The sequence below is a fragment of the Aspergillus alliaceus genome (assembly GCF_009176365.1).
Source record: "Aspergillus alliaceus strain CBS 536.65 unplaced genomic scaffold BDW43scaffold_71, whole genome shotgun sequence".
NCBI lineage: Eukaryota > Fungi > Ascomycota > Eurotiomycetes > Eurotiales > Aspergillaceae > Aspergillus > Aspergillus alliaceus.
The window spans coordinates 132,632-153,686 of record NW_022474754.1 but is presented as its reverse complement, the minus strand read 5'-3'; the positions used below and the strand labels follow the sequence as shown (position 1 = coordinate 153,686).

Genomic DNA, 21,055 nt, shown 5'->3' with positions numbered 1-21,055 from the left:
TTAGTGGTATTTCATCTAATTTTCTATATTACCGAGCAGAAGACTTTCCCTTCCTCCACTGCGTCCCCCTTCTTCCAGTCGGTTTGGAACTTTCCACTCGTCGATACCGTGATGGTCACCTCCATCTTCATGCTCTCAATGACCATCACTGCCTCTCCTGACTTGACCTCGTCTCCATTGTTTCGATCGATCGACAGCACCTTACACGGCATTGGTGCCTTAACCATTCTCCTTTCCGCATCGCTTTGAGACCCTTCAACGCTACAAAGATTCTCTGAGAAGGAAAGTAGAGTATCGCGCTGGTATTCCACATATGTTGCGAGCGAAGGGAAATGACAAAACACACGTTGAGGACTGTCTACCAGCCCTCTGATTGCATGGGTGCAGATGGAAGGCATAGCGATGTGCACTAGAGTCTTGCTACCGTTGATCGAGACCTCCATGGTAGATGTTCCCCAGCATTCTGGAGATCCCACGTCACCAGCGGGATGCCAAGAATCAACTTGAAGTCTATATGAGGAGGCGGACATTGCAATAGCACCGCGAAGACTGTTACTGAGAGCATTGTATTGATTGGTGACTGCTGGTGACTGTTGATTCGGCACCGGCGTAAGATATACCACATCTGCATGCACCAGTGCATCTCTTGTTGGGTGATCCCATATACACATCAATGACGTTTCCTGGGGCGCTCCATCAGCAGCTGTGATGATGTCGCAGTGAACGTTGACCAGGTCGAAGGGCTGATTCCGGAACTGCTTGCGAATTCTCCGGAAGGGCCTCTGGTGCTTTGAAGCGACGGGGCCAACCTGATCGGCTATCTTTCGGACCGCTAGACACGGAATAATTGAGAAGACTGTGAGATCGGCCGGCTCGGGTGGCCGGATAAGCCCCTCAAGCTGAGATGGTATAAAGGAAGTCGTGTAAGTTGACTCATGAAACGCCCTGTTTAACAGGCACCGCTGCAGAAATAGTTGATTCGTTTTGACCCCAATGCAGGCCGTGTGCGCTAGCACTTGGACCATCCTCTCAATAGCCAAGGCTCTCGTGGGAGCCCAGACGACGACCTTTGCGATCAGGGAGTCAAAGGAGATAGAAATCTCGGATCCCGTTTGGATGGCCGTCTCATAGCGCACATCGCAGCCCGGAGCCTTAAAGCCATCGGCTGGACGCCACAAGTGGATCTTCCCATGCTCTGGGAAGAAGTTCTTTTGCGGATCCTCCGCATAGAGACGGCACTCAATGGCATGTCCATGCTGTCTCACTTGGGAAAGCCTATGGAGACTACCACCGGCAGCTACGAACAGCTGCAATGAAACTATATCCAAGCCAGTGACCTCCTTAGTGATGGGGTGTTCGACTTGAAGGCGTGCATTGACCTCGATGGAAACAGGTGTCTGGATTTCGCAACAACTTTCCCGATCTAACGCGAGCCGGGCTGGAATAGCTTTGGCGGCCAAAGCAAGGCCTGATTCTCCCTTGACGTTCCCCAAACTACCCAGCTTACCATGGTTATTGGTTTCCGGGACAGACGGGCTGGATATCTACCGGGTCGGTGTCAACCTGAAGGTAGTCTTAAACCGGCCCCGAAACGGCAATGCATTAACTACAGCCATGATCTCAGCCCTAACAGCGGTGATGGAAGAGGCCAGTCAAGACCTATCCATCTCACGGATAGCTATAGCGGCAAAAGGCAACTTTTTCTGTACGGGAATGGATCTCGGAACGAGTAGGACCCCAGTTGGCCAAGGAGGTCATGCTAGAGACGCACAATTTGAGCGCCTCACAAAGCTTTTCGAGGCTATCGATCGATCACCCAAAGTGACCATCGCATGCATCAATGGACCGGTATTCGGAGGCGGAGTCGGCTTAGCGTTCGCCTGCGACATTCGAATGTGTGCCAGAAATGCCACAGTGACCCTGAGCGAAGGCAAGCTGGGGCTTTGTCCCGCCACTATTTCCAAGTACGTGATCCGTGAATGGGGAATCTCGTTTGCTCGAGCGGCCATGCTTTCGGCTCGTCTAGTGTTGGCGGGTGAGCTCAAATCCATGGGTCTGGTGACCGAGGTTGCAGATAACCAAGAACATTTAGACAACATCCTCAATCTCCTACTGCTCCGCCTCAAGGCAGTGTCTCCGGATGCTTCCCGCATGTCCAAGGAATTGGTTCGACTGGCCTGGTCCAACCCTGGGAACGAAGAACAGGCCCTCGGGATTCGGTCTGTGTTCGAAGAAATGATGCGACCTGGGATCATAGAATACAAGTGAGGTGATCGTGACTCAATAGGAAAGGGATATAATTTATAGCAACATGGACGCTTATCCCCGTCTTCAAACTGTCCTGAGAAGCAAACAACGAAGTGGCTAGCTAGTCCCAACGATAGTAGATAGCCAACCAGTATAGCCAATATATCTCACATCTATGTATATATGCGTTAGCGACTGATAAGGGGTATGAAGTGCTGTTCACGGCTACTAATCAGATCGACAAGACGCTACCTACTAAAGAAAGTTTACATGGCCACCGTGACATATATATGTATATAGTATCTCGTTCCGCGCTTAGTTTGTGCCGTCTCATTCCCTTCACAGCGTTTTCTTGGGAGAAGTTAGTGTGACTTTTCACTCTCAAGGACAGGATGCGCCCCGTGACAGAGATATCATGATATATGAAGAGGGGGCGAATAGGTGCAAGATTATGTACACGTCTAGAAGAACTTGAATCTAGATCCATGTTATGCGGAACCTGCGCATCGTGCTGCGCAATGGCTCCCTTTAACGATGGTGCCCGAGCATGTTCTCGGACAAGCTACGACATTATCCATTTATCTATGCCAGGCCGTTCAGCATATGAGTTTTAAATATGAATTACGATCGAATGTGGCGTGCAACAAAGTCTTTCTACAAGTCACAGCAACGACAACAGGCGTTGTGACGTTGGATAGATTCCTACTATTGCTGTTAACTGTAGAATTTTATATAGTACGTTAACTATAGACTACTTTTGATAGGATAATTTATTAAAATCTACCTTAGAACAGAATTAATGGTTTGCTTCTGGCTGAAATATCAATAGAGAATCTATAATTCTGCTGATCAACATACACATACACCCTAACAAACGCGTTAAGGGATATTATAGATTTATCTAATACTATCACTATACATCGTAAAGTCCCTATTTTTGAATCTAGCTTAGTAAAAATTCTAGTAGAGTTTAAAACTTCCTTTAAATTTAATTTTAATCGGTCTGGTATTGTTAAAACATATATATAATATTTAGAAAACTTGTATAGGATATAGGAAAACCCTAATAATCTCTACAATTTCATGCCTATGTTTAGTATATCAGTAGCGTTCCGACCACCGACCGGCGAAGTCGGACCGGCACTAATATGTATGTCTACATCCTGAACCTATACCTCTTAGCGATTACACCGGGCCACTGCCGAGGTTCTTCAGAAGGGCCAAGCGTCCAGGGGTGGGTGAATATGGGGGATATGCAGAAAAAAGATTGATCGCCCTCACAGGCAAGGCCATCAAATATGCCAACTCCAATCCACTAGCGAATCACGTCTGCTATATGACTATCTTCACCATACACTTTTTTAAGCTGATACGGGTTTAGCACCAGTACTTCCCTATCTTCAGTCCTTCCCCTTAAGGCCTCTGAAGCCCTCTGATTGGACTTGTTATTGGTGTTTGGCTTGTGCAGTGTATAGCTGGTCTTGGAAGGGGTCCAAATCCTTCTTGCATCAATTTTTGAGGTAGGCTGGGACGAGCAGGCTTGAGAGATACCCATGTGTGTTGTTCCACAGATCTGGTTGTTAAACAGAGTACCCTCACTAAAGCGGCGACGCATAGAAGAGGATATCTACAGTTGTTCTAGAAATCCAGGCTCATATAGGAGTATATGTACCATTTATTTTATGTCACTACGGCGGCACGACTGCAAAAATTAATCAATCCCGTAAGAGGGTCCCACTGATTATAGAATTATAAGATTGAGGCTTCTATATAAAGGTGCTAATGTCTTTAACTATAATACAATACAGACTATTCTAATAATAATACAGTCACTATAACGAAGATCTATGGGACCGAATCTCCCCTCACCGCCGGTCGTCTTCATTCCAAGCAGCTGGATTCCACTGCTGAGCGATTGCTGGCTTTATTTAGGAGCGTCTTTGTATTTCTTGTGGAGATCTTGGACAGCCTTGTCGACGTCAGTCATAAACTTCTCGATCTCGGAAGTTTTGATGTCCTTAAGGTCTCGGAATTCGAACAAAGGCACATTGCGAGTCCCTTGGTATATCTTCTCCGTCTTGGATCCAAGGCCTCCAATGGAACCATCAATGGTCTTGTCAAAGGAGGTAAGCAAGTCTTTCTTGTCGGCGATCCCGTCAATCCAGTCCTTGACGGTCAGGGTGGCGGCAGCAGACTTGGCCGCCGTATTTTTGAACGTGAGGCCGGCAAACTCCTTGTTGGGCACTGGAGCTTTGGCCGTCCCGGCGCAGAATTTCTTGTCAAGCCTGCACTCTGTCAGTTGGGCAAATGGAGCAAGAAGAGGCGTGTCAATACTTACGCAAGCCTGCCAGCTGACACTTTGTAGCATGCGAGCTTCTCAAAGAGAGGTAAAAGAGGAATGCCCTTGAGCTTAGACTCGACTTGGTTGTAGAGGGTAACAAAATCATTTCGAGGCATGAAGGGCGTGCGCAGCTTAGGACTCTCGTCCGGCTTAAGTGGTTTGCCGTCCAAGGATTTCGCATATGATAAGACCAAGGAGCAGAATGCAAGCACATCATCCGAAAGCGCGGCCTGGTTGATTTCCTTGACAGCGGTGAAATATGTTTTGGTAACGAGGATAAAATAGTCTGTTCTAAGCATAATTCCATTGAGAACGTGGGCCTTGTTGCTGCTATGCATCTGCATAATGCTGTACAGTGCCTCAAGGGGCATTGGCGCAGTGACCTGGGGGTCCCATGGCACATTCTCTGGTTTATCTTTGATAGTTGGGCTAGTAATCTTCCATGGGTTGCACTTGTTATTCTCAATCTGCACTTCGGTCTGCGGTTTTTGCCATGGGTACCATTTTACCTGACGACGCGGGTTAACAGGACAGAGGTCCGGATCAGAATTCATGCAACCCTTACCAGATCGTCTGCTGCTGCTTTTCCAGCCTTTGCAAGCTCTCCAGTCCCGACTTTGATTTTTTGGCCGTCAAAAATGAACTCGGCGTTGAGTTTCCCGGGGTCGACCCCCGTGTCGGCCGTTAACAACCAGTTTGTGCCCCGACGTTTGTCAACCACCGCTTTCTTTGCCGCGTTGGTGTTGTCCATCGAACAGCCAGGGTGTGCAAATTTGAAGAATGGACTCTCCAACTCGACACCTATGCCTGCCGATCCATCGGCAGTAGGCCCGTCGAGGTACACCATGATATCTTCGACATGCTCCGTTTTACTGCGGGCGATGCTGGCTGCCGACGCCGTCAGGAGAACTGGTAACATGTAGGGGAGTATATGCATGATGGGCAGGTTACTCCTTTACGGAATAAGATCTGCTAGGCGATGGCAATGGAAAATAATGAGAGACTTTGCACTGGGCTGATTTCCTCAATCATCAATGGGACCGGCCTGGCTTTTATAGACATCACCTGGCGAAGCACCAGTTCCCGGACAGACAATATGTTGACAAAATATACAAAGGATTTGCTTGATCTACGGCCGGACGCAAGTCGGTTCCGACATGTAAGGATGGAGCAGCACATGCAGATTGACACATTCTTCAGACCTGTAGGATCAACCGACAATTTGGGGGCCGTTTGAGGTCGACCTCGTGTGGATGCGTATTCGGAGCATACTTATACTCCGCGGGTCCGCAGCTGTTGTGTTGGTGGGTCCCATCCCACACGCTAAAATCCCTCCAGCCCCTATTCTGCAGCTTTCACTGAAGTAGAGAGTAGCATGTTTTGTCTGCCGTATCTCTCCTCCCTGCTATACTGTCAGATGACTCTGGTTGGTTTTATCGGAGGAACGAGGGGAATTTCGCCTCGTGCCTGTGTTCATTTCCATCCGTATCCTAGCACCACCATGGCTGTGTTCACGCAGTTGCCTAATGAACTCCTGGAAAATATTATCATACATTCCCTGCCAGAGGGGTTTGAGAGCTTGGCCCTAACCTGCAAGCATCTCTATGCACTCTGTACCCCGCATATTAAGCACCATAATCGACTGCGCTGGCATTTCGAGAGCTTTGAGTATGGCAAGACAGATCTAGTGGTCCAACATAAGCTGTCGCTGCTCACCCTTCCCTACACAGTCTGCTCTGCATTCAATTTGATTGCACGCATCGCGGTTGAGCCGACGGTAGCCCACTACATTCGAGAGGCGGATTTCGAGAAAGACGGTCAATTCACAAGGGGCATATCCCGCGCATTTGCCACTGATGCCAGCCGTGATAAAGCCGTGACCCAACTGCTAGCTGAGTCTTCATACTTACGGGAAGCAGGCCTCGAATGGCAGGAATACTATGCAGCGATTGAAGATGATCTTGACGCCGCCCGCTATTCACAACATGCTGCGGCTTTTGTTTTGACACTCCTGCCCAATCTTAGGGTGCTCAGGTTACCAAGAGAGTGGCAGCCGGTCGCTGCAACTAGCAAGCTCCTCGATGCTATTGTGCGCCGATCCAGGCGCGCACCTATCCCTCACCACAAGCCTAGCATGGCCCAAGTCACGAGATTCGAGGTATCAGCCTCGCGGGAAGCTGATGAAAGATTTGATCTAGATTGGGCAACTTGTTTCCTGACCTTGCCGCACGTCCGGTCCTTCTGGGGTCCCGGATGCGTAGGCACAGGTGACGGATATGGGGCCATCACGTCTGCATATCTGTCCAGTGGCTTCCAATCCCTTGAAGCAGTTCATTTCATGAGGGCTTCTATTGATGACAAGGCCATAGCGGGCTTTCTAAAACATACCCCAAGCCTCAAGACATTGAGATACTCGCATACCACAAACAACAACGGTGGCCTCCAGGATTGGGATCTCTGCCGATTCGTTGCGGCAATCGAGCGCGAGGCCGGGGGCCACCTCGTGGAGCTTTCCATCTCGATTGATGAACTGCGCGGCTCGATTACTCTGGGCAAAGTGTCAATGCGCGGCTTTCATCGGCTACAAAAGCTCGAGCTCCCCGTCGAAATCATTACCTGCACTCTTACCGCATTAGGAGATCACCAATCAAACTATTCCGATCTATTTTTGGGTGACCTAATCCCTGATTCGGTCTCTCAGCTGTCCTTGATCTCGCACGGAATGGACGGCTCTGAGAAGGCCCTCAGTATACTGTTTCGTGACTTTGCCGCCAAGAAGGATTCTCAGGTGCCTGCTCTTAAAGAAATCTACCTATCCTGGCCGATCGACGTGGACGATTTGGACCAGGAGCTGTATGCCACGCTGGCTGTGGAGACCCAGAAGGCAGGCGTGGTCTTGGATATCATGTTGGACCCTTTGACTTGGGATGGGGAAGAGTGATCAATCCAGAGTAAAAAGGGCATAACTAACCCATCTGTGCTGCTTGCAGAACAGTTCCATCAGAAACCGGTCACTGGAGCCTTTCAGCACATGGGGAAACGAGTCTCTCCACGTGTACGCGCACCCAACGAGCTTTTTACTATCATTGGGCACGTCTACTCACGCCGTCCGCGAGATGGCCGAGTCCCACCAGAACAGTAGATTATGAATAGCTTTAACAGTTTTGTTGTGACCTCAGGGGAAAGATGGGCAGAATGATGCTGTATCAGCTACACGTCCGTAGCCTACTGAGGACCGGATGCCATTCTGATAGGTGCTCAATTCTATGGATGACTGTATCAACTATCTTAAGCGCTTCTCCTCTATCAACTACTAATGGGTAAAGCCTTCAGGGGCTCAAGAGTTGGTGATCCGGCCAAGCCACTAGGATCACGTGGTCGCGTATAGATTCATATCAAGTTTTGTTTGTCACATACGACCATCAGATGGGGAAAAAGGGAGCTTCCCGTCCGCTCAGCCGCACTTAAAACCACACGCGGGTCAAGTAGTAGTACTGCTATCAAGTCCCATCCCCTTATGGCTTAGAGATTCAAATTCTACGAACACAAACCGTTAATGTTTCAGACGGTTTACCTGCACTCCGTTTTCCCTTTCCAACCCTTCTACCTAGGCTCGAAATTTGGCCTCTCAGTCCACTCAAGAAAGGGACAAGAAGAGAGGTACAGAAAAAAGATTAGAGCTAGGCACCTATCATCTTGCAGCACCGTAGCCAGTTAGGGACGTCGGTAACAATAATAGTAGCAAAGAAAGTGAGACAGGAAGATCACATTATAGCTAGATTAAGATTGTCAACACCTTTGGTTCTAAGTGAACACGCCAAAACAAAAGAAAAGGCGATGTCTGACAGGAAGGAGCTCATAGGAGTGGAAGAAAAACAGGATCCAAAACTCCGCAACAGGAGGGCGCAAAAGGAGGATAATATTGCTCGACGGGGCTTAGCGTTTGAATTGAACGTACATATACCACCCCTGAATGCGATGTCAGTACAAAACGGAAGGGCTGGATATGTATCCGATTCCCCAGCCACAGGCAGTTCATTGGCTGCAGATGTCCTTACTATCATCACGGCTTGGTGGATAACCTTCACCGTTGTCACGACTGTCGCGTCTGTCTCGGGTTTGGACCCGCTGGTGTTGTGGCAGGTTTGTTTCCCTTCTTAAGAGCATGGGTATCTCGGCTCTCTCATATTTTCTTTTGAGTAGCGATCTAGGTCTTCACCCCGGCCGGTGGGAGCTTTGCAGCCCTTACTAGTGTGGCGATGCTGAGGATTTTGATGTTGCCTTTTGTTGGGTTTGTGGGTTGCTGTTATTGTGTGCAAACTTTGGGGACGGGAGATGATGGGCTTAGAGTCAGTATAACCAGCTGGACATTTCATCCAGTACTTCTGCATCCATGCTAGTTCCCCTGACTATAGTGGGGAGACCTGCAGGACATCCATGGCGATGCGTTATCCTAATTGGGCAGGACAGATGCAGATCCCACTCATTGACAGGCTGTATGTCAATCAGCAGAACGAGGCGGCTCAACGCCTAGCTACATGGCTAATAAATGATCATACTCGCGATTAGCAGGTAATCCCTGCAAAGTCCATGTTAAATGGGTAAGTAGTCTCAACCAGCCACCAAGAGTATTAACGCGAGGGACATTCCGCTGCAGCCGAACAACCCGGTATACACAATCATTCAGAATTTTACCCTTGGACATCCATCGTGCGCCAAAGATTAATGCCGCAGTTGTAGGCAAACAACCGATATGACCAGAAATTGAAGGTCTAGCTGACCCTTCAGCCCGACGTGGATTTCGATGCAACATCAGCCCCAGAACCTCGCCTCTGCACGGTCAAAGAATTTACCACAGGGATTGTGATCTATTAATGCTTCCTTTTGTCACTATGGTGCTCCTCCTGATTGAGCTATGTGGAGTTGTTCCCTATAGACGCTCCCTATGCTCGCATGACCTCTCGGATTGAGGTTTCTTCGCACCTATTGCTTCTCCTTAGCCTTCGATCTTCCTTGATCCAACTTCGCTTCTTATTGTTTGAATCGAGGGACGGTCAGAGACAATAGAGATCCATAAAGAAACTGATTTCATATAGAATCACTATTAATTTTCCTTCGATCTGTAGTAGATAAACCCTCGGGTTTACGCGAGAGACTGGTAATAATCAATCTTCCTCTGAATCACAGCAATTATTAATATTTCGCCCGCCAGAGTCACCTGGTTTTAACCGTCTGTAAAGTCCTCGCCATCCCGTCTGTTCCGGTAAAGAGAAATGCTAGGTCGAGTCCTCTGTCCTACTGGAAGTAGTTGTAAAGATACGATCGGACAACCATTTTATCGTCTTGCATAGGAGTGGCGGCATAGTGTGCATATAGCTGCAGTAAGGCTTGCATGAAGTTGAAATCCTACGGGGGTTATTTTTCAGCTTCTCCCTGTTCACCCGGGACTGGTACTCATAGTCTGCCGAAACTGAAATCTCTCAGCTGATCTTGAATGTGATGACCCCTTTTAGTATAGAACGTAAGAATTTCTTTACTCCACCAGCAGCCGATAATTGGAATAGAGATGATCGTTGCCTGTAGTATTGCTCCTTCGACATCACGCGAGAACCATAGAGCATGATCCCTGTCGTCTCAATGTGAGAATACATCCTGTTCAGCCTGCTCCACACAGTTGCTTTCGCTTTCTTCTTCTAGCAACCTGTACAGCACCAGCCAGCCCCATTCTAGGTGGAGCTGATATTGGCTACGGAACTGTTTGTTACTAATTTTTGAACATGGATCCATTCTTTTCGGCTGCATTAAACTCATGCCGGGAATTTTGGACTATACAAGTTAGAAACTGTATATTATAATATTTCTAATAGTACGAGAGAGGATTTATTGCATATCCCGCGGCTAGGCAATGTAAACATGTGCAGAATTGAAGGCATGGCATTCAGCTGTGATGATCTGTGCGACACTTGGGCTGGAGATGCCGATCCTCATGGTCATGTACTCCGAGGGTTGAACATAAATAGGCATATCTTCTCTTTCAGAGGAGCAAGAACAACATTTTTCTCAGACAATCAACAACCGCCAGCGAAACAACAATCATGAGATACTCAAGTGCAATTGCTATTGTTGCTTTCCTTCCATGGGCGCTGTCCAAGCCGTCGGCGATCCCAGATGGCATGGTAAGTGGTTCGAATTAATGTAAGTTCGCCTATACTAATACATGATAGGAGGAACTATGCGAAAAAACTGGTAATAGATGCATTTAATGGTAAGACTATTACTAATCATGCAACAGGAAAAAGCATTGACTGGAACGAAACCATGAAACGGTGGATTTGCAAGGAGAAGGATACGGGAATTTGCAGGCCCGACCAGGATCAGGCGACATGGCATCAGGATCCTAAGACAGGTGAATATGGGTGCTGCGACAATGGACAGGAATGGTGCCTGGATAAGAGGAACACGGAGAAGGGCTCTTGCTGCGCCAAAGGCTCAATTTATAGCTTTGACACGGCCACTGGTAAAGGGGCATGCTGTGATCCTGGACAAGTCTTCAGATGGGGAAGTTGCACAACGCCCGGAGGGAGCGATAAGCCCGGTGAGTACATTTGTCCATCCATGATTTTATGAACCACGAGCGCTGATGGCTTGTAGTTCCCATTCCTCAGCCAGGAACCTGCGGGCTGCATCTCAAGGATGCTGGGCTAGAAAGTCTGCTTCGAACCTTGCTCATGCAGTGCTTCCCCCACGGCCAGACCACCCTGGATGTGTTTATCGAGTACTACATATCCATTCTCCATGGGGGTATCGACCTTATTGAGGTTATCTACAGAAATGGGTGTGATCCTAAGCCCTCTCCTAATCCCACTCCTGACCCTCATCCTGGGTGGAAATGCCCTACGGACAGCTCGCCTTGCAGATGGCTCGCCTTGAAAGAGGCCACGACGAAGCTAGGGCTAACTGCCGGTACCACTAAAAAAGAATTGCCCAATCCGGGTGCTTTGATAGCTGTCTACGAGTACCCATTTGATACGTGGGTGACAAAATTTCCAGGTGATGACCTGGATATTTATATTAACGACAAAAGCATCGAGCCTCAAGGCTCCGGCACGAGCTATTTGATTCCTGGTGGTAGGTGTTGATCCAAGCCTACATGTCGAGACAATGTACCTAACAAATACTAGGGACCAAGGGCAAAGATGTAAAATATCTCTCCTCCAAGGGGGCTCAGATCCGGTTTTACGGGGCCTGCTCGGCGGATACACCATGCATAGGTGATGCTGTGGAATCTTGGGTTAGGGAAACAGTTACTGTAGGGAAGGATAGTCTCGATATTGACGTGACTAAATACGACTTCGACATCATCTTCACCATCTCGGACACTTTCATCACAACAGAGCAGTACACCATCTTTGCCGATGGTGAGAAAGTCGATAAGACTCACGGCCGATTGACCCTAGGTGATGATAAGTATAACACAGACCACATTAATATCCATCAGTCGGGAACAGCTCCCCAAGTTATCGCCAATGATGGCTTCTGGGGATCATTCCGAATCCTTAAGGGTGAGTACTCCAGTGATATATATCGATGTCTCGGTGATAGCAGAGGGTAAAGAACGTGTGTTAATTCTGCAATAGGGACCAAGAAGATCACGGTTAAGATGACAGACTACAAGGCGCCCTATCCCTGGTATGAATTTTACTATCGCATTGACAAACCCTGCCAATGCTAAGGGGGGTGTATCACGGAGGTTGTGCCATGAGCGTCATGGAGTATATGTACTCGTCCATACACATTCAACATTACTAGTCAGACAAGATGATCACAGCCATTCAACATAGGCAGAAGTATATTATCCTCTCCCTTCCAGTCCTTTCCGGCTATACGCCTTAGTCACTTGGCATTCTATTCCTGTTCACATAGGTAGTCGTGATTCCTATTGTTCCCCCCCTTTTCATTGGCATCTCATACAAACATGACCTTTCCTGTGCCATGGGCCCTGCGTACATTTACTGTCAAGAGGATTAGCCGTAATAAGAAAATGCAACGGATTGTCTTCCTAGCCCACTCTGAGAAAAACGTTACCTACTAAAAAACCAGCCTAAATTACTATTCACGCCTCCTATACCCTCTACCAAGTCGGATTGCCTTCGAGTAAGGGCTGCCTCCATTCCCCCGTCGTCTGATTGACACCTGTCGCCCCATCTTTATAATTACAAAAGTAGAAAATGCTTCCGTCCAGGGTTATCAGGATATAAAGTTGTCGGAATTTGGCCTTTCGGTTGGATTTATAATATTTTGGTCTATATAGTGCTGTCCTGTTTTAGGAGAATCGTTGCGACAAGGCCAAGTGCCTTTCGAAGGGGTAGATGTCAAACATCATCTTGATATAGCGCGATAAGGTGGTGGAGAGGTCTTAGCCCTTGATGTTGTTTGCTAGTCGGATGGGAAGGGGAAGCGACGGTTTGAGGGCGAAGGCCCAGAAAACCCTCACAACCACACCGTTTGTAACAGGTTCAACGGAGGTGGTGGTTGCCACCTACTCGTAGGTTGATCGACAGTACGAATACTCCCCTGATATGTAGCCAGTTTGATTTTAATCCTATTAGTGATATTGAAGAGGATGATATTGAAAAGAAATAGAGCAAGAGCAGAGGAGTAAACTGATAGAGGGGATAGAGGTAAAAGTTCGATCTTAACATGAAGATAACCCTCCTCTGCCTCCTTATAAGGGAAAGGATACTCTGGTACGGGTACCAGTAAGATCTCGGAAGCGGGGGCACTTTTCAACTGTTATATTAATTAATACAGGTGATTCGGGACTTACGCTGGTGGGGTTATTTATTCATCTGATTATGACAGGTACTGCTCAATGTCCGTGTCGGAGAGGATTTAGACCTGGGTAACGTCTACAAGGGTCCAGGTCATGCGGTTACTTACGATGTTTTAATTTCATACATTTTTTCAGCAAAAACGAGTGTGCAGAGTACTAGGTGAGCACCGCCAAGCTTGGGGATCGCATGATGCCGGTAGTCAATTCGACATGTCTGTGCAAGAAGCAATGCAATGCGAAGAATGCGAAGATGTTGACCGCCGAGTGGACTCCACGATACCATTGATGTTTCAAGTATGTCGCCTTTCCGATTGTAGACAATGGATGATTCCGCCAAGTTTCGTTGACGCTCCACAATTTACACCACGCAGAGAATGGACGGCTCCTATCGCGACGGAGGTTTGAATGACGCTACACCTGGATGCTCGTGGACATGTTCATGCCGGTTGAAAGTGCAATGAGCCATGCGTAGTAAGCGCAATCCGCGAAAATGAGAGCTCCGCTGAGCCAGCAAGAACATGTATGTCGATCTTCACTCTTTACTCCTTAACGTTACTCCGTAGGTTGGATTTCAGCCGGATCTTTTTCCTCCATCAGCCGATGACTCAGCGGCCGTAAGCAGCCGTCATTTTCTATGTACACGATAGTTAGATAACTATTCATTCGTTACGGCCGCTTATATAAGCCCATCGATGGCCACAACGTAGCGTAGTGAGAAGACCAAAACCCTGAGACCCAGGGTGGGCCACGTAGTTAAAGCATTAGTATTACCCATGACGACTGTAATCCACTACTTCATCACATTTACCTCAAACCCAGTGGCATGGCATCTAACGGCCTGAAGGTGATCATCGCTGGGGGAGGCGTCGCTGGCCTCACCCTGGCGAACATGCTGGAAAAGTTCGATATCGACTTTGTCATTCTGGAGGGATATTCGCAAATCGCACCGCCAGTTGGGGCCAGCATTGGCCTGTTCCCCAATGGGCTGCGCATTTTGGACCAGCTCGGATGTTATGAGACCATCCAAGGCCTGTTTAGCCAAAAGCTGGAAAAGGCACATAGCCGGGACAAAAATGGGAAGATAACATCCACCCTGCATTTCATGTTTGAGCACCTAGAGCGGCGGTGAGAAGTTTTGTCCTAGCCAGACAGAGGACAGTCTCTAACTTGCGTCTAGACATGGTTATGGTCTTCTTTTCCTCGATCGCGAGCAACTATTGCAGATCCTACACGACCAGATCCGGCATAAAGATAGAATACTTCTGAACAAAAAGGTCACCGGCATAGATCTGATTGACCAAGGTGTTAAGGTATCCGCTGCAGACGGCTCGGTTTTTACTGGAACTATCGTTGTCGGAGCCGATGGCATCCATAGCAACGTTCGGTCTCTCATGGTATCGCTGGGAAACGAGCTCCAGTCAGGATACTTCCCTCCGAACGAGGAAGGCCACATACCATGTTACTACCGCTGCAGCTTCGGTATTGCCCAGCATGTCCCGGGGTGGATTTCAGGGGAGCAGCACTTTGTGACAGGCAGAGGCCAGTCGCAACTTGTTGTCTCGGGGCCGGAAGATCGAGTGTATTGGTTTTTGTTCGACAGGCTGCCTGAGACCAAGTACGGGACAGACATACCTAAATATGGCAAAGACGATGAGGCCGAGTTCGTGAAGCGGAATTACCACCTTCCCATTACCACAGAGATCTCTTTCGGTCAGGTCTTCGACAAGCGATTGTCATCAACATTGACTGCCCTGCACGAGGGGGTTTTTCAGACGTGGTTCTTCAGGAGGATCATTACCCTCGGAGACTCAGCACATAAGGTAATTAGAACAGGAGATCCCTGCCAGTACCTGGAACCCTTAACATTCGGATCCTAGCTAACAATGTGCCCACGTTCTAGCCAAACCCGATCGGCGGCCAAGGTGCGAATGGAGCCATGGAATCCTGCGCCGAGTTCCTCAATGCTATTCTGCGAAAGAAAGATAGCCGTGATGGTAGCTTGACGAACCTAACGGACCAAGACATAGAGGATATATTTACAGAGACACAAGCCGCGAGACATAATCGCGCGGAAATGATCGTCCGACACTCTCATGAGGTCCAGGCACTCAACGCCTTTGAGAACCCACTAGTCTCCACCATCATTGGAAGCCTTGTCCAGCCCTTAGCGGGAGACGAATATATCCTTAACCGCCTGGGGCAAGTGTTCGTACATGCTGCCACTGTACACAAGCTTCACATCCCTGATCGGCAGAGGGCAATCCCATTCGCTGATGAGCTCCCAGCCAAGCCGATCAGCAAAGCCACCTCAGGATTTGTCCGTTATGCCTTCATAGGTAGTATGGGGTTTGTCCTCGTTGTCACGGAAAAACCTTTTCGAATCCCTTTCCCGAAACTCCATGGCTGGAGAGAATCGGATGACATCATTATATCACGGCTAGGTAGAACTCCTGCCTCGGGTTTCTTGAACATGCTTATGTCCGTATTGTCCGTTCCAATCTTAGATACCAACCCGGCAGCAAGGCTTCATCTCCTCAACTTCCTCCCTCAGTTTATCTCCCCACTGCTGATCTACACGATCGAAGGCTACCGTATGGGAAACCAAAGGAATATTCTCGCCCTCCCAATTCTCTTCACAGCGGGCATGCAGGTCCAGGGTATCGGCCGCATGGCCTTGGTACATGCTATCCTCAGCGCCTTATATATACATCAAGAAACAACAGGTCGTGTTGTGCCTAAACGGGTAGCTATATCTCTGGGCCCCGCACTCACCTTGGGCTTCATCCTTCCCACGATAATGGTCTTCGCGCAAACCCCCAATCTTAGGGCATGGCAAAACTGGATGGCACTCTGGCAATTCGCGCCGCCTTTGGTCAACGTCTTGACAGCTGTTCTTTCGGTCGGGCTCGGACGGTGGCAGCGCAGTGAAGGCGCCCAGGAAAATAGCCCGGGCGGATTCCACCGCTATGAAAAAGACGATGTGCCAATCCTAAACTCTGCTTATACGTACGCTTTTATCGTGCAGGCTACGGTTCACGTCGCAACGCTCGCATACGCGTGGTCCCACCCAGACATCTCGATTGCCAATGCTTTCTTTGGGTTGCCTAACCCATTCCGGGCCCAGTGGAACATCGTGAGCCTCTCGAAGCAGGTAGCTACATTCTTCCGGTACGACGGTGCCACCGCCCTGGCGGCGTACGTAGGTGGCAACCTGTACTCGATCTGGGATCTTCGGCGTCTGGGGTACATCGAAACACGCACAGGCATCAAGGCTGCGCTTGGCGTTGTCGCGGGTGTGTTCATTGCTGGTCCAGGGGCTACCTGGGCCGCCTTGTGGTCCTGGAGAGAGGACAAGATTGCTAATATCGGGACATGATTGGGTCCATCGAGAGCCCTTGAGCGTTGTGCATTTCCAGTCTCATACTGCTTCGTGTAACGTCGTTTTCTGCATATTAATCAATCTGCCCGACATATAACTGCATTTGCTTGTGTTCCTTTTCTTCATCTAGCTGTAGACTTGCTTCCTTCCGTAAAAATGGAAGATTATGCGCAGAATCCCAAATTCTTCCCAAGGACATTCAAATTGTGGTATCTTGGGCTTCGGCCTTGGGAACTGAACAAAGTGCGGTAGTCTCAGAGCGGCGGCGGAAGTTCTTCACGAATCTTCAGGCATAAAAAAATCTAGCAATGAGCGAACAACCCTTTTTCTTCTGTGATACACCACAGTTGTTTCATTTTTCAAATCTCTGAATTAAACCGCAGCTTGGCGGATCGCGTTCCGCGCAAGACGTTGAAGTTCCAGACTCAGCTCCTTCACAAACTCCAGCTGCATATTAAATGCGATCGGAGCTGGTGTCCGTAATTGTGCAGCTTGTGCCACCATGAGCTCTCGAATCATGTCCATCAGCCCTAGATCGGCGTGACAGCCCGGGTCCAGAGGATGAAAAAGGATGTCACAGAACAGATGGATCATTGCTGCGGTCAAATGGGGAAGGCAGAACCTACGTAGAGCTCCGCGTCAGATCGTCCATCGCTCATTGCGATTGTATTACTTCACTCACAGTATGTTGTAGCGGTGGACCAGGATTTCAGAGTGCAAAAGCTTTTGCAACAGCGATCGACTTGCTTCCACGCTGATGCCAAGGCTGGAACCGAGGCCACGAGTGTCCTTGTTCTGGGTCCACGTGATGCAGCGACCGCTCGCTTGGTGGATGGTTGCCATACAATAATGATACTCTAGTTGAAGGATGGATGACTCCATGTCCACATCTGTAGATCGATGCATGAAGGTCGGTCTGGTTTCCACGGGGATTGAAAGCTTCCAGTCTTCCAAAAGCTCATCCAGATCGCGAATGGTGGCGAGCAGTTCGGCGTCCGTTTGGTTCAACGCGGCGACCGAATAGAGCCTGCGATAGATCTGAGATTGAATGATCCCCAGCCGAATGAGTGAAATCAGGAAAGACGGACACCCTCCATGCCTCTGGGGATCCAAGCCAGGGGCCTCAGGAAGGGTAAGGTCACAGTTTGCGTCATCGAGATTAGGAGGAAGTCCAGTCCGCAAGCTACACTCCTGGTTGAAGATGTAGCAGACCCAGAAAAGATTCCGGATATGTGATCGAAGGCCTAGTGATCTGTTGTTATCTCCCTCGGACTTTCCAGGGGAAATATGGCCCCCAAGGTGAAAGACAAGTCGTGTCGCAGACGACAGCAATACTTCCAGGCTGAGAACGTCCCCTAACATGGCTTGACTGTATAAACACTAGACGTGAGCCCATTAGATCTGCTCCGCAACCATCCGTAGGGGGAAACCTACTAACATGAGTAGCGCCTGAAGCCCGTCAACTGTGACTGAGTGCGCATGAAGAAGACTCGCTAGCAAGTCATAAGCCACATAAGCATAGTCATCGGGATTCTGAACCCCGTCATCATCCGAATCATTCAAGATTGTAGAGGTCACTGCCATGAAAGCAAAAATACAGGCCCTGGAACTAGAAACATCGCCAGTGAGGGGAGATTGTACTTCATATGCCGCATGAATAGTCCCCTCGAACAAGAAGGGATCGATAAACGGAAAGAGTTGGGAGAGCCTCGACGATTTGTATCTGTGGACGTGTTCATACAGTACTTCCTTCCTCGGCAAAGGAATGGTGGGAATTGGGGCCTCGCCACGGTTGGGAGGGTGATACTGGTTCAAGTTCACATCCTCGCCTGTCTGCGCTTTGATCCACTTCCTCCCGGCCGAAGAAAAGAAGGGTAAGCCGTTGAAGGCGCATATACTCCCCATCGTTAGGCCCGGCAGGTAGAGCTTCGTGTTTGAGGTTTCCGTGTGCAGACAACGAAGCGGCTGCCATGCCGGATCGGGCCTGGGCTTGTCATCTTTTTCTGCGAGGCATAATCAGCACACATGATGGACAAGCTTCTATCTTATCATGGCCATACCTCGAGGCTTAGAAATATTCTCATAAGAATTGACCTTGGATTCTCTACATGTAGATAAGCAATATTCCCGTCTATATTGTCAAAGTTATTCGCTCTCACCTTGAGTCTTGGTGGTGTGGCTGAGCTTGACTCCGAGTAAAGGAACAAGGAAGATTGTGATGATAGCACCAATTGCACTTTGGAGCCGCTCGGTCACATCGGATCTTCAGGTGTTGAATATAAGATTCAGGACGTGAGATAATATATTTAGGGGTCGATGAGGATTAGTATACCTTTCTCTTGAAACAAGCATCGCAAGCCCAACACTTGCGGCGTCGGCGGCGAATCTGGCGAGTATCGCGGCCTGTCATGGAAGTGTGGAGGGAGGGAGGGAAACAGTGACAGTGTTTTGAGTCTGTGGTATTCCGGAAAGAAGAGAGAAGAGGGGAGAGAGAGAGAGAGAGAGAGAGAGAGAGAGAGGTATGTGTTATAGTGTTAAGTGTGCAAGATGGGGGGTTTCAAAACGGGTAACAAGGATGCGCTCCGATTGGCTATTTATCATGTGATCACCTGGATCGTCTGTCGAAATTGGATCAACAATTCTGATCCAAGTTTTCATGCATTAGATGAGGTATCTGGATATAAAGCATAGTCTCGATCATGGAATTGAAGAAACCACTCCAGAGGATCCACATCTGCGGAGTGGTTAGAGTTGAAAGTAGTATTGATTATGCTCACTATACTAGTAGAATATGTCTGTATCAAGGATACTTGGTATGCTATGTAGTATTTCGTAAAAGCTCGTATCGGACTAGTCGTAGCAAAGCTACCCGATGCCCTAAAAGATGACCGGTATCCAATCAGCACGTTTATTCTGCAGCCTTAATCAAACGCATTTCTTTTTGCAGGTTGATCGGAATCAACTTGTATATCTAAACCCTACCCTCTAGGGAGTCATAATAGAATGGATCGGAAGGATTGGGATCCCGGTCCCTATATGAGACTGGAATTATTGAACCGATGATCTTGGCTATGAAGATACTAAAAGCGAATGGGGGCGAAGAAATTCCCACGGCCAATTCGGATCCCAAACTCCACTTCCCCGAATACCCATTCTCTGGACCATGACCGATTTCCTGCCTCAGCCAGAGATGCCGGTGCTCTGATGTTTTGCATGTTTTGACACCTTGGCAGGGATTAGGGAGAATTCCGGGAGAGATTCTGCTGTTCGCTGGAGAGATTTCCGGGTCTTCCCGGGCTCGGTGAGGTTTCCGTTCGGGGAAGTCAACAAACTAAACAATTGCTGACAACACTCTTTCAACTCTGCACTCAAGAAACCTACTCTTGTTATTGATCTCGCCCAGAGGATCCTCGCATCGCCTAACGCCTCTCAAAATTACTTCAGGTGTTCAACAAAATTTCAACACCGATCCTTCGCGACTCGCAATTGTCCCTCGAAAATGTGACTTCCGTCACCACTGGCGCTTCTTGAATGTGCTGCTGGAACAAGATCCTCGACGTCTCACTAACGTGACGATTCCTCGACTATCGATATAATTTCTGCACGATGTGAAACCGTTTTCTAGAGTCACTAATGAGGCTGGCGATTCTGACCAATAGATATGTCGGATATATCCATGGCGGTCCGCAGATCGACAGCGATGACATCGCTTCATCTGCGGCATCCGCTGTTTTCACTTAGTGATGCCACCTTGACTGAGGCGACACGAGCAGCAAAAGTACCCTCCCGGACGTTCAACTCGGGGGCGACGATCATTAAAACGAATAGGGATTTGGACATCAAGGCGTCAACGGGCAACTCGGTGGACAAGTCGGGAGTGGAAGACACAGCATGGGTTGGTCACAGGGTGCCTACGAACAGCCGCTAGTGTGATGACTAGAGACATGGACCCATGGTGTTTCTTCACCTCCTACAATGACTTGCAGCGGATCTCTAGGTTATGAAATGCCTGATATCAGGCTTCATTTGAGCCTACGGATTTAATCAATGTCGCTGCTTTGAATCGAATATGATTCGGTGGCTATCTCCGGGCCCGTATAACTCATTCTTGTCCTCGTACTACCTTTGCGCAGGCCCTGCCAGTAATTTGATCTCTAACGCTTTCGGTACTTTCATTAATTCCAATGACTATTCGGAGTATCACAGAATCTAGTATGATAGCGACTGGTTATTTATAACGCACCAGGCTAATGCG

At 48.6% G+C, this 21,055-nt stretch overlaps 8 protein-coding genes across 8 annotated transcripts; 4 read left to right on the top strand and 4 right to left on the bottom strand.

Moving 5' to 3' along the window:
* Positions 1-23: 23 nt before the first annotated feature.
* On the bottom strand, positions 24-1,616 carry BDW43DRAFT_316273 (uncharacterized protein; the record flags this gene model as incomplete). The annotated part of the gene is made up of 2 exons (XM_032048255.1): positions 24-1,544; positions 1,611-1,616. 2 exons carry the CDS (start codon positions 1,614-1,616, stop codon positions 24-26), a joined length of 1,527 nt encoding a protein of 508 aa, XP_031894908.1.
* Positions 1,617-1,638: 22 nt separating this feature from the next.
* On the top strand, positions 1,639-2,268 carry BDW43DRAFT_316272 (enoyl-CoA hydratase/isomerase family protein; the record flags this gene model as incomplete). Its single annotated transcript, XM_032048254.1, has 1 exon — positions 1,639-2,268. The coding sequence occupies one exon, from the start codon at positions 1,639-1,641 to the stop codon at positions 2,266-2,268; it is 630 nt and encodes a 209-aa protein (XP_031894907.1).
* Positions 2,269-4,171: 1,903 nt separating this feature from the next.
* Positions 4,172-5,525, bottom strand: BDW43DRAFT_316271 (uncharacterized protein; the record flags this gene model as incomplete). Its single annotated transcript, XM_032048253.1, has 3 exons — positions 4,172-4,532; positions 4,586-5,097; positions 5,154-5,525. The coding sequence occupies 3 exons, from the start codon at positions 5,523-5,525 to the stop codon at positions 4,172-4,174; spliced, it is 1,245 nt and encodes a 414-aa protein (XP_031894906.1).
* Positions 5,526-6,005: 480 nt separating this feature from the next.
* BDW43DRAFT_316270 (uncharacterized protein) lies at positions 6,006-7,529 on the top strand (the record flags this gene model as incomplete). The annotated part of the gene is made up of 1 exon (XM_032048252.1): positions 6,006-7,529. The coding sequence occupies one exon, from the start codon at positions 6,006-6,008 to the stop codon at positions 7,527-7,529; it is 1,524 nt and encodes a 507-aa protein (XP_031894905.1).
* A 3,154-nt stretch (positions 7,530-10,683) lies between these two features.
* Positions 10,684-12,320, top strand: BDW43DRAFT_316269 (uncharacterized protein; the record flags this gene model as incomplete). Its single annotated transcript, XM_032048251.1, has 6 exons — positions 10,684-10,764; positions 10,813-10,834; positions 10,881-11,183; positions 11,240-11,716; positions 11,770-12,150; positions 12,226-12,320. The coding sequence occupies 6 exons, from the start codon at positions 10,684-10,686 to the stop codon at positions 12,318-12,320; spliced, it is 1,359 nt and encodes a 452-aa protein (XP_031894904.1).
* Positions 12,321-13,040: 720 nt separating this feature from the next.
* Positions 13,041-13,535, bottom strand: BDW43DRAFT_232547 (uncharacterized protein). The gene is made up of 2 exons (XM_032039542.1): positions 13,529-13,535; positions 13,041-13,378 (listed from the first exon to the last, which is right to left on the bottom strand). The coding sequence occupies exon 2, from the start codon at positions 13,288-13,290 to the stop codon at positions 13,105-13,107; it is 186 nt and encodes a 61-aa protein (XP_031894903.1). The 5' UTR covers positions 13,291-13,378; positions 13,529-13,535; the 3' UTR covers positions 13,041-13,104.
* A 775-nt stretch (positions 13,536-14,310) lies between these two features.
* On the top strand, positions 14,311-16,797 carry BDW43DRAFT_323334 (uncharacterized protein; the record flags this gene model as incomplete). Its single annotated transcript, XM_032049722.1, has 3 exons — positions 14,311-14,546; positions 14,599-15,241; positions 15,322-16,797. The coding sequence occupies 3 exons, from the start codon at positions 14,311-14,313 to the stop codon at positions 16,795-16,797; spliced, it is 2,355 nt and encodes a 784-aa protein (XP_031894902.1).
* Positions 16,798-16,984: 187 nt separating this feature from the next.
* Positions 16,985-19,108, bottom strand: BDW43DRAFT_232527 (fungal specific transcription factor domain-containing protein). The gene is made up of 4 exons (XM_032039541.1): positions 18,861-19,108; positions 18,235-18,803; positions 17,483-18,180; positions 16,985-17,422 (listed from the first exon to the last, which is right to left on the bottom strand). The coding sequence occupies exons 2-4, from the start codon at positions 18,703-18,705 to the stop codon at positions 17,173-17,175; spliced, it is 1,419 nt and encodes a 472-aa protein (XP_031894901.1). The 5' UTR covers positions 18,706-18,803; positions 18,861-19,108; the 3' UTR covers positions 16,985-17,172.
* Positions 19,109-21,055: the final 1,947 nt, after the last annotated feature.